This window comes from Rousettus aegyptiacus, unplaced genomic scaffold (assembly GCF_014176215.1).
Source record: "Rousettus aegyptiacus isolate mRouAeg1 unplaced genomic scaffold, mRouAeg1.p scaffold_m13_p_6, whole genome shotgun sequence".
Classification (NCBI taxonomy): domain Eukaryota; kingdom Metazoa; phylum Chordata; class Mammalia; order Chiroptera; family Pteropodidae; genus Rousettus; species Rousettus aegyptiacus.
In genome coordinates this window covers 78,748,072-78,760,134 of record NW_023416309.1, presented here as the reverse complement: position 1 = coordinate 78,760,134, position 12,063 = coordinate 78,748,072, and the positions used below count along the sequence as shown (strand labels likewise).

The 12,063-nt window shown below is 52.6% G+C and overlaps 1 protein-coding gene across 6 annotated transcripts in view; it reads left to right on the top strand.

Moving 5' to 3' along the window:
* Positions 1-12,063, top strand: part of ABR (ABR activator of RhoGEF and GTPase) — a 175,162-nt gene that overhangs the window by 140,275 nt on the left and 22,824 nt on the right. Inside the window, exon 1 of one of the 6 annotated variants that reach the window (XM_036223707.1) lies at positions 11,677-11,840. The exons of the other annotated variants lie outside the window; for them this stretch is intronic. Within the exon in view, the coding sequence (XP_036079600.1) occupies positions 11,679-11,840 (162 nt within the window). The 5' untranslated portion in view covers positions 11,677-11,678. Of the gene's footprint in view, positions 1-11,676; positions 11,841-12,063 lie in introns of those variants that run through there. 6 annotated transcript variants of the gene reach the window in all.

The window sequence follows — 12,063 nt, the reverse complement described above, 5'->3', positions numbered from 1 at the left end:
TGCTGCAGGAATTCAAAGAAGGAAAGAGCCTTGTGGGCTGGGTTTAGGGAGGCTTCCAGTAGGAGGTGGAGCAAGAGGGATTCCAGAGTACTGGGTTTTTTGAATTCCAAAGGCAATGTTTATATTAGAAAGTTACAATAATAGTAGAGACTTGAAACATAATCACCGACCATCCCTGCTCCCACTCCCTGAAACAGCCATTTTATCTCGTGCCTTTTCCCTTCCTTAAGTATACAAATTTTTATATAGTTTTAATCACAGTATGTACTTTTTCTATTTTCCTGTGGTATTACCATAAGCCCCCTTTTTTTCTAGGGCTGTATGTAGTCTTGATAATTACTCCTTTTCATTACATTGTCAAAAATACTTCGTATACTTTATAAAAGTCATTCTCTATAATGGCCGGCACGTGAATTGCCGTTTTGAGGCCCTGTGTTATTCTAGCAAGGTGGCATGCTCTGGGTCAGCAGAAAGGAGAGGGTGGGCACTCGGGGGAGGGCTGCATGGCCAAGGGTGCAGAGGCAGGAATGTGCAGGGAGTGTCCAGGAAATAAGGAACCCGCCTGCCCTGAGCAGGAGGAGTCGTAAGCAAGAAACTAAGAGGGAGAGTGAAAGAATAAGTAAAAGAAGAGGACTTGTAGGGGTTTAGGCCAGAAAGATTCCTACAGGGCATTTAATTCAATCTTGTTTTAGGTTAGGGAGAAGAAAACCGACCAGAAAGGGTGAGTGCCATGGCCACAGTCACACAGCTTATTCATTAGTGGTTGAGCAAAGGCTCCAAATTCAGGGACCCAATCCCAAGTTGGTCACGCTTGGTCAGCTGCTGGGCAGATGAATGAATAAAACGCTCATAGATGGGGCGGGGGCAGACTTGCGTGTTAGTCGTGACTCCTAGAGGCATGTCCTTTCTTGGTGCAAATTTAGTGGAAGATCCCACCAGCTCGGTGCTTTTCTCCTCTTCCAGGCTCAGGAGTCCTCCCTTTCTTTCCCAGACCCATGAGGCCAGTACCTCTAGACTCTCCATCCAGGCCATCTCCACTGCTTGCCTCCTCCTTGCTGCCCCTCCCCTGCCTGGCCCAAAAACAGCTCAACCAGGAGACTCCCTCTTTTTCCCCTTGGCTCCCTGGCCCCAGGGGACTCCTGTGTGTTTATCCCAGTCTATTTCCAACCACTGCTGCTCCAGGCTCCAGATGTGCTGTCCCCTACTGGGACCTACCCGCTGGCTGATTAGCATATTCCCAGGGTCTAGGCCTTGTCGGCTGGCCCGGCCAGAGGGGAGAGCTCTCCCTGAGGACCCAACAGCTCAGTTCCTGTCACTGACTCCAGACTAGAAAGGGGCCCGAGACCTTGGAGCTACCTAAGCCAGAAGAGCCCCTCCGGGCCCCTAGCCTCCTATTCCCCAGCTCAGCTGCAAGCCTGGAGACAGCCCCCTACCCTCAGTTCTGTTCTCCCGCGCGTGGAAGGCGGCTTTACATTCCTGTGAGCCTGCCAGGGGCATCCCTCCATGGACATGGGAGTGCTCAAGACCCTGGGATGGGAGGAGGTAGGGTTCCAAAGCAAGAAGGGAGCTCCAGCTGTCCGAGCCCTGGGGCGGCAGCACCCTCCCCACCTCTGATTGCAAAATTCATGCCTGATGGGAGACCTCGCCTTCTGGTCTCTTTCCTTTTAGAAGCTTGGTGCCTATGTTTGAATGGGAAAGGGGGTAATTTCTTTGACATTCTTGACCTGGCCACTTGGAAACTTGGAGAGGTTAGAGCTATTAGAAATGAAACTCGAGAGGAGGTTATGAAGGCCAGTCCCCTGGCTTCAGGACCTGGAGTGTTCTCAGAGCCCAGATTAGTAAATTCGACAATATCCAGGTGTACATTAGGTACAGTCACGTGGTTGTATAACCATGACCACCATCCGGGTCCAGAACTTTTTCATCTTCTCCAACTGAAACGTCATACCCATGAATCACTAACTCCCCAGCACCCACCCACCATTTTACTTTCTGTGTCTGTGAACTTGACTACTCTAGGAACCTCACAAGTGGGATCACGCAATATTTGCCCTTTTGTTACTGGTTTATTTCATATCTTAAGTTTCACCCATATAACACATATCAGAGTTTCCTTCCTCTTTTAATGTTGTATAACGCTGTATATACATACCACATTTTGTATATCCATTCATCCGTCCATCGACATTTAGGGCATTTCCATCTCAACTTTCTTTTAAATGAGAAAAAGACCCTTGTCTCCGAAGATGGATATTTCATGGCCTCCTTTTCTCCAGAGCCAGGGTCTCCCCCACGCCATTGCTCTTCTCTCTCCAACTGAAACAAGAGAGCAGGGCTCCAGGGCCCCAGAGCACTACTGGTCACCATTAGCTTCTGCTAGTTGAAGAAAACAGTTGCAAGGTGAGGCATTTCTGATTCCTTGATTGTTCTTCAGCTTTCGTTTGCCTTCCCCTCAGTCAGCAGCTTAGACTGTTGAGTGTGGTGTCCAGTTACCCTAATGCTATGGAAAGAGCACTGGGCTGAGGGTCAGAAAACCAGGTCTGGGTCCATTGACCTCCAGGGGACTCAGTTTCTTTATCTATTAAATGAGGATAATTATTCCCACTCTGCCTTCATCACCAGCTTGTTGTGAGGCTCAAAGGACAGAATGTACCTGAAGGAGCTGGTCAGAGCTGTGATATGCACATCAATGCTTTCCCTTGTTTATTCATCCTTTTCTGTTTATTGAGCATGTGGTGGTAAGCAGTGTGCCGTGGGTACAAAGAGTGAATGTGTCCTCACTGCGTGGTAAAGAAAACAGAAGAATTGTGATCATTCAACGAGTGTTGAAGCGGCTTTGAGGCCAGACAGATCTGGGGTTGTCAGTCAAGCTTTCTCCCTTCGTTAATTGGGAAAACAGGATAAGTTACTCTACATCACTAAGCCTCAGTTTTCTCACCTGTAAAATGGACTCTAAGGAGAGCTGAATGCAAAAGCCCATGAAGCCATGGCGCAGGGCCTGGCACGGAGTCGCCACTCATCTAATGATGACGGCCTTCTGACCAAGCTGGCAGGTCCAGGTACACTGTCCTCTGCCTTCCTGCAGGGATTCTGGGTATAGCTTATCAAGTAGTCCTCCCCACCCAAAGTCTGTCACCTGCAAGTGACCCCTGCTTTTGGGCTTTTGGCTGGTTGTTTTCTTAAGCAGGTGGTATTAAACCCGGCTTTGAGGAACTGACATCAGAGTGGGCAGGGAGGTCAAGGTTGGGGCCCTTGTTCCCTGATAGCCAAGGTTTCCCTGCCGTGACCCTCGGGCTGAGCTGCTCTGGGCTTGTCCCACTTAGAGCAGTTCTCAGCTTGGCATAGTGCGGTCAGGCCCAGAGCACAGCGAGTGAGGAGCCGGGAACAAGGGGCCATTGTCAGTTGGGAGCTGCTTCTGGTTTCAATTACTCTGCAGAATGAGGAAATTCGGAGTGAGCATGGGTCAGGAGCTTGCTAGGGCAGGAGTCAGTAGCGCCCCCACTTCAGGTTCCTTCCTCTGCCCCCTGAAGGGTCTCTTGTCCCCTTTTGAGGGTCAAGCATACCAGCTTTACTGCCCTGGGAACCTGAGCTTTGGTGCATTGGCCTTCTTGACTGGAGCCCCTTGCAGTTCTGGCCACTCTGGTTCTTTATGGCTGGTACCAGGAGGTGCCTGGGTCCCTCCATGGGTGAGTCGACAGATGGGCATTAATGTGGGTCCTTGATGCCTCTCTCATGCATCTTTCAGGCCACACTGACTTCAGCCAGAACTCCGCGAGTAGCCTGGCTTTCACTGGGATGGAGGGGGCAACTATGAGAAAGCCTGGGCCTATTCCACCACCCCAGCTCCTAACTCCCAGCCGGGCACCTCACAGCACCAAGCAGCTCCCTGCCTGGGGGCACCACAGTGGCCATGCTGGCTGTGGCTTTCTAGCTTCCTCTGGAAGATGGACCCCTCCCCTGCCCCAGCCTGGGTCAGATGTCCATGACCAGAGGAAGTGTCTGCTTCTAGAGTTCATGTTTCATATCCCTGCTGCCCTAGAACAGGCCCACGTGGTTGCTGTCACCACTGTGTGGTCCAAAGTCCCATGGGGAGGGGGGAGGCTGAGCACCAGAACTGTTCTGCTCCCTATCTCAGATACCAACTCCCCCCAGGGGCCCTGGTGACTAGAGTCATTGTCCTGCCCTGGCCATGCCCACCCCAGCTGTTTCACCAGCACCCCACCTGCTGTCACTCTTCAAGGCAGGTCTGGATGCCTCCTTCCTACTTGGATGCAGACGGCAGGATGAGGGAAAGCCAGGGGCAGGATCCCCGAGAGACCCCCTGCTGTCCAAAGGTTTTCCTAAACTGTAGCACAACTTCTCTCTCTCCTCGCCCCTGCTCAGCCGCCTCCTCTCCCAGGTGTTCCTGATTTTGGGAGCCTGGACTCAACCCAATGGATTCTGGAGACAGGAAGCATTCAATAGGAAGCAGATGGAGGCTCAAGATTCCCTCTCTTCCTTCTGCCCCACTTGAGAGTGACACTTTGGCAGGGAAGCTTGGTGCTCACTCCCCACCTACCTCTGAGGGGTCTGCAACAAGCAGAGAAATCTGAACCAGAGAGGACTTTGGGAAATGATTCAAGCTCTGGGAACATGCAGCTTCTCAACAAACTGCAAGAGAGGAACCGCAAGAGAGGTACTGTCCTCTCAGGTCTGGGACTGGGGGCTCCTTGACTCAGAGTCAGAAGACCCAGGTGTGATTCCAGCTCCACTACTTAAATAGCCGAGGTAGCCTTAGGTGACCTCTGCAAGTGCTTCCTCTGGAGTCTGTGCGAGTAGTAAATGAGTCCACAGAGGTGACAGTACCTGACATATAGCACGTTCTCAGTATGGCTTACCTCCCTACAGGCGGTCCCTAAAGTTGTCCCACTTGTGATTAAAATAAAAAAGTTGAGAAAAGGACTTAGCAGAGGACTTGCCAGGGACCTCTATGAGTGAGGGCCGCGGCTGGGTGTGAATGCCGGCAGGGCTACTTTAGGTGGGCTCTGTCAACTCCTCACTGTGAGGGCTGCACAGCCTGCCATGGCTCCTCACTGCCGGTCCAACCTTTTCTGTGGCACTGAGGGGTCTGAGCAGTGGTGGCATTTCAGTGACAGTCTGAACTCTAGGCACAGCCTGCTTGTGGCTAGGTACAGCCTGATCTTACCCTTGGAGGTGAGAGCTAAGCTGCTCTGGCTTTGGGGCCAAGGTGACCCAGAAAACACCAGCCTGACTGACTTGATGAGCTAAGTGTCATCCAGTTTTAAGGCCACGAAGGGGAACTCACACCAGCAAAGCAGAGGCCCAGAGTTTTCCCAAAGCAGAGAGAAACAGATAAGACATGAGTTTCAGATCCAGAACTCTGACTGGAAGTGTCCTTTAAAAAGTCCCTAATCTCTCTGGCCTCCACATCTGCTCCATCCTGAGGGGGAGAATGAGGGCCAAGTAACCATGGTCGAGAAAAGCAGCAGTTCTTATGAGAACTGTCCATCGAAAATGGTTGGAGCCCATCCCTTTAAAAGGAGGATTGGGGGCTTCAGATTCTGCCTGCAGAGCTTGGGGATTACTAGGAGAGACCTGAAGTGCCCCCAAGGCAGGGGGTGGTGGACAAGGAAGTGTGAACAGGTAGGTGGGGTTCCATATCCCTACTTCAACCAGGGGCCTCTGCTCTCTGCTTCTGCTTTTATCCATTTGGCAGGCAGGGAGAATTTGGTATAAGATTTCATTTGGAAAGGAAGGTAGAGAGTGTTCCCTGCTTTAAAAAAAAAAAGAAACTGATGTCTATTTGGTTGAAGCTCCTATTTTGACAGGTGTGGAAACTGAGCTTGGAGAGAGAAAGTGGCTGCCGAGTTTGCAGTGACCAGGCAGGTCTTGTGTTCAGGTTCCCTCAATCCCAGGAGTTTTTTTCACTTGGAGCTCAGCGTTGGGTGGGAAAGAGTTAATAGTAAAGAAAGAGAAAGAAAAGCATGGAGGCCTGACCTTTCAAACCCTCCTGTCTGAGGCTGTGTCTTCAGCATGTGGCCTGGGGGACCCCTGGTGCTCTGGCTGTGCTGGGACACCCCGGCCACGCCACCTCCTCCCTGTGAGGAGCAGGCCAGCAGCCAATAGGGTCTGGGAGTTGGGATGGCTAAGAGTTATGTCCATGAGTTGTTTAGGGAAGGAATGGACGTGTGGTAGGTGCGCTCTGCCCACTCTGTCCCTGGGTGGGTTTGTTTTAGATAAGCAAGATGTTCCCAAGGGCTCAAGTAGATTTTCCATCCTTTCCATGAACAATATGCCATGAAAATCACAAGGGTTTGCCAGGGACATGCTGTCAGAACAGTTCTTATGCCATGGACAAGCTTGGTGGCTATTACAGCCTCTCCCACCCACCTAGAGTGGCCAAACACCCTCGAGACACCAGGCTGGGGGTGGGGGGCCAGGTGGAGTGGAGAGCGAGGCTGTGTGGGGAACAGCGCATGCTCTGCCCTGTGCCATGAACTGGCGCGGGCCTTTGGGGAGATGGCAGTACACCTTGGGTGGGCTAGGTCTTGGCTGTGGAGCAACTAGCTTTTAATCCTAGCTGCCCCCTGTCTTAACACTATGCACACCTTAAACCTTGTAGGTCCAACCCAAAACTTGCTCCCCAACCCCACCCTGGGCATGCATCTAAAGTCACCAGTAGCCACTTATGTACAGAATTGAGGTTCCAGAGCTTAGAGGGGAGCGTATGCACAGCTGTATAGCAGGCAGGGCCCAGACCCTGGGGAATTCTGGCCTGGGCTGCCTGAGAGCCCCCTTCTCGGAGGGGCAGGTCAGTGGTGGGGTGGCGAGGGCTCAGTTTGGCTGAGTTACCCTGTGACCTATTCAAGGTCCTCCCTGCCTGGCATGTGGTAGATTTCTATTCAATAATGAATGAATATGTAAATGAATGAAAAGGTAGCTTCTAGGCTCAGCTCTGCCACTGGCTGCTTAGTGACTTGAAGCAAAGTGTTCCTGTCCCTGCGCCTAATGCAGGCCTTGAACATAGCAGGTATTCAGAAAGGATGGATGGGTAGAAAAATCATAAATGAGTCTCACTTTCTTATTCCATGAATAGTTTTGCCCTTCCCATCTGCAGGTTTTGGTTAGGATTGGTTCAGGTCAAGGAGAGAACACCCATTAGGAATGCAGGGACTACAGAGCCATCAACCTTATGGGGACTGTCCCGTTCCCATTTCTCCCAGTTCCCCTGCGATATGTCACCCTCCCTGCCAACTCACACACCTCTGGGCTCCCAGGCACTGCCCTGCCCCGCTGCTTCTCTCTCAGCCTGGACTCCTGAGCCTGTCTGTGCAGGAACCCCTGCAGGCTCCTTTCTACAGCCCTCACAGTCTCAGACCCCACCTTGCTCTCCACCACCACCTTGCCTCCCAGCCCTGCTCCTTCAGGGCCTGCTCCATGCTCTTCTCCTCGGGGACTGAGAAGAAACGTCCTCAGTGGACCCTAACCACGTTTCTCCCAGTCCTCCTCCTCAGTGTGATCCCAGCTCTAGCACCCAGACTCTCTGGGTGGTCTGCTGGGACTCACCCCTACACTCTTACTCACTGGGGTGCCTGTGGCCTTGGTCTAGCTGGCTGCTCAGAAATGCCCCTTCCTGGCTCAGTGTCATTTGGCTGAGGACAGAGACAGAGAATCGGGGTTCTAATCTGGGCCTGGAGGTGAGGGATAGATGAAATCGTTTGTTCGAGAGGTCACTCCAGGGAAGCAGCAGCCGCATCCCAAAGTTCTGAGAAAGAGCCATCCTTTTCTGTTCACAGGCTGGAGGATTTGCCTGGAAGCTGTCCCCACCCCCAGCTGTCACCAAGGCAGCACTGGTGGCAATCCCCACCTCTCCCGCCCACACATCTCAGTCTGCATATACTCCCCATTGACCTTTGTTTCTTTCCTGATGCCGCCGCTGATCACTTTAGCCTGATTTTGCCTCAGTCACAGCTGTGTTGGGTGGCTGGTCCCAGCCACCCCAGGGATATACCCCTCCCCGGGTATAACCATTAAGCAGCCCTGCAATTCCCTAGGGACGGCCCCTCTCATTCCTCTGGCAGAGAGCCTGGGTAGGGGATGAGAGAGGACTGGTCAGCCTACTAGGAATGTTTTTAATTCCAAAGGCAGTGACATCTGTTCATGTGGGCCTTACCTCCCAGGTTCTGTTTATCCAGACGGGGGGCCCTTGCGTGTCCTCAGAGGCAGGTACTGCCAGGTGTGGCTGGATGGAAGGAGTGGACATAAGGGGGAGGAGATGTGGTCACTTCCTAGGTGGCCAGGACAGCCTGAACCTAGCTCATCCAGCAAAGATGAGGAAGGGTCTATGGTAGTCTGGAGGGACCAGAGCTCAGACTGCCGCTTTTGAGGAACTTGGTGGAAACATTTGTATTTCATAAACCTCTCTGCAGCCTCTGCTTCTAGGCCTTTGATTCCAGAAAGTATTGAGTCAGACTTGGGGAAGAAAAGGCAAATCTGTGCTGTCGCCAGAGAGAGCCCCCAATCCACATGGAGGAAGGGAAAGATGAGCAGCTCAAGGGAAGAGCCTCCCAACAGCTACCCATCTGCTAAGGCGCTTATATCACCATGGAGACTAGTTGGCCATCTTTCATCCAATCAGAACTGGCTTTACCCAGACAAATGTTGAGCCTGGGGTTCCTAAGACAGACAAGCATAGGGCTTTGGGAACAGAATCTATTCTGTCCCCCTTCTCCCACACACCTGCAAATGGGGGGTAGGCATACCTTGCACAGCATTCCCCAAAACTGCATCCTGGGAAATATGCCCCAGATAGAGAAAAGAGGCCTTAAAAAGCCACCAGGCAGCTAGTTCTGAAGTTAACCAGCCGGTGGTGCCAAGTACTGACTTGCGTCTGTAGCAGGTGAAAATGGTTAGCAATTATAATGGCACCTTACCAGCCAGTTACACAACTAGCAGTTGCACATTAGCTGGGGTGGATAGCCTTTTACACAGCTCTCAGGCCCATGCCAATACCTCCTCCTCCAGGAAGCCTTCCCTGATTCCATCTGGCTAGACATTTTCTCTCCTTTCTCTCGGCTTTCATAGCACTTTGTCTATGCTCTTATGGCAGAAGACTGGATTTCTTGAGGGCAAAGACAATGCTCTGTCTATCTGAATATGACACACAGCAGGTGAACAATTGGTATGTGCTGAATGCATAAATGCCTTTCTGTTAAGAGGTATTTAAGCCCACATCTCCTCTCCTCTTTTGGGCTGTCAGCTTTGTCAAGCACAGGCTTTTGATTCATCTCTGTGATTCCTCAGCCCCGGCCCCAGGGTTGGGCACATAGATAGGCCCTCAGTCAAGGCCTCTTGAATGAAATGAATGAGGTGAAGGAATGAGGGCTGCAGGAATGAGCAAAACCTCTCTGGAGGGAATGAGTTTTGTGGCAGCTGGGGTAAGGAAGCTGCCCGCTCCCTCACAGGGCTGGAGAAAGACTCTAATGCCCTGGGAGAGGCCAGTGAGGGTGGGGTCAGGAAAGGCATCTCAGGCCTCAGGTGGGCAGGGCGCACAGGTGTGTTCCTCCCTCTGTAGGTCTCTTTTCTTCCCCTCGGGGTTCTGAGAAAGCTGTGTGGCTTAGCTGCCATTAAGCTGCAGTGGCTCTAGGCAACTTTAGCTTAGGTATGAGAAGGCTCCATGTCCACACTCTGTGGAGTGTGGAGCCTTGGAAGAGATGGGCCTGGCCTGGCTGCCCTGCAGGGACACCCATAGCCCAGCAGGGCCCCTGGATCCCCCCTCCACCAGCCAAGCACAAGGCAGTGGTGCAAGACCAGATCTGCCATACCAGATATCATAATGGTGAGGACATAGGCTTTGCAGTCAATTAGACCTCTATTTGTGGCCCAGTCTGGCCTGGCCTTGGGCACATTGCTCAACTTTTCGGTGTCTTTAGATTCCTAAAATGGAAAATGGGAATGCCAATACTTACTTCATAAGGTTGGGGGAATGTTAAGTGAGTTACTACATGCGCAGGTTTAGCGTGGTGCCCGTTACATAATGCACTCTCAGTAAAGGGCAGCTCTTAATTATGACCAGTTCTTGGCTCTCTGTGGTGAAGCCACCTCTTTCTCAAAAGCACTAAGGTCTCTGATGGTAAGCCCCAAGACCTGTTACTGGTTGAGACCCAGAAGGAGCATTCCAGAGGCCACTAGCTGGTTTCTGCCCTGACCCACCTGCCCTGAGGTCAACCAAGAAATGTCCTGATTCAGCTCTTTTTCCTCAATCCAAAGCATCACCCACACTTCCGCAAGGTCTAGTGTCTGTGAGCACCAGTGCTTTGGAGGAGACCTGGCACTCGCCCAGACTTCAGGCAAGAACTTTACCTCCCTGAGCCCCAATCCTCACAACTCTAAAATGCAGACGATAGCACCAATGTTACCAAAGGTCCTGAGGCGTAAATGCAGTTGGATGTTTGAAAGCCCTTTGCATGGGACCTAGCTCATGGCTGGTACTATAAAAACACTGCTTTCTTTCCTACCCTGTACCTAGCTCTGAACGGTATGATATCTGGATGCCTCCAGGTTTATGTACCTTAACCATTTGAAGTTTAGGCCTTTCTCTTTTCTCCAAAAAAAAACTTGTGTTGGAAGTTTTTTCAATACTTTAATTTGTATTGTTACCTTGCAAAACAAACCACTTCTCACTCTGGTTAGAATGTTCACCAACTTGAGGGTCAGGTTCATACTTTTCTAGCTCCCAAAGAACCCAGCACAAAGTAGCTAATTTCCCCTTTGCCAGTGTGCATCCTCTTGCCTCTGGCAGCACAAGCCTTTTGGGGGATTTTCTGGTGAGGTGCATGGGGACATGATTAAAAGTGGCCATGTGAGGAATACTTCTTACTGGGCACCTGTGACCATTGTCATCCTTGGCTTTTGCTCATGTCTCAGGAGAGGGCCCATAGTGGTCTGTCCCTCTGGGGCCCCTGAAGCCCAGGAGACTACCCTACTAGGGACCTTCTTTATTTTTTATAGTCTCTACAAGAGGTTCCTGAGTGCCAGCCCACTGCCTTGGGGCAGGAGTTGGGGTGAGGGAAGTAGAACTCCAGGGCAGTGCAGTTCTTTTGCCAAGACAGGACAGCTGTTGATGGCCGAAACACAGCCCCCAAGCTCTGGCCCCAGGGAGCAGCCTGGTGGTGAAGGGGTTAACAAGGTATAAGGGACTGGATTGTGTTTAGCTGCTTGTCAAACTTTATTTAGTAGGGGCTGGAAGGAGAGAGGCTGGGTGGGTGAGGAGGAGCCCCAGCCTGCCAGGAGTTAAAACACGGAGGTTGGGTTTTTTTGGAGGGGGCAGCCTCCATTGCCTCTGAGTCATTTCCTTCAGTGGAGGCGGGGACCTCCCCGCGCTGCCTCGGCTCTGTGGCGCACACACGCCCGCCTGGGTGCAGGGATCAGCAGGGGAAGAAAGGGCCCTAGGCGCGGGGCTCCTCTGGGCGGCAGTCTCCGGGGAGGAGGGACGCAGAGGGGAGGAGAAAGCGAGCCTCACACCATGCACTTCCCCGCCTGGCTCCAGTAACAGTGCCGGCCGGCGGCGGCTGAGCGCTCCGCACGCTCCCTCTCTCTGCTGCTGGCTTCAGCTGAGCCCCTGGTGCCGGTGCTGCTCCTGTCTCTTCCGGAGCTGTCGAGCTGTTGGGGCCGCCGGCATGACCGACGTCCTTCCTCAGCCCGACTGCAGCCTGAAGGCGGTGTGCGAGCCCCTGGAGCGCTGCTGCCTGGATCAGCTGGAGGAGCCTGGGAGCAAGCGGCCCCCCAACACCGGCGCCCGGCTCTGGGGTCGCGTGCGCAGCAAGCTGCTCCGCCAAAAGGTGCTAGCGGGGGACTGGAGGGGCAAAAAGGGGAAAGACTAGAGGGACTGAGAGGGCTGGGGGCTGGAGGGTCTCTCTGCCCCCCACCCCTCTCTTCTGTGGAGCTGCTTTCCGGCTCCTTCCTGTGGAGTCCTGGGACAGAGCTGGGGTCTGCTTGTAGTTCTGTTCTACATGGCCTTAATTTGATGATTAATGCTGGTTGCTACCCTGGCTGCTTTCACTG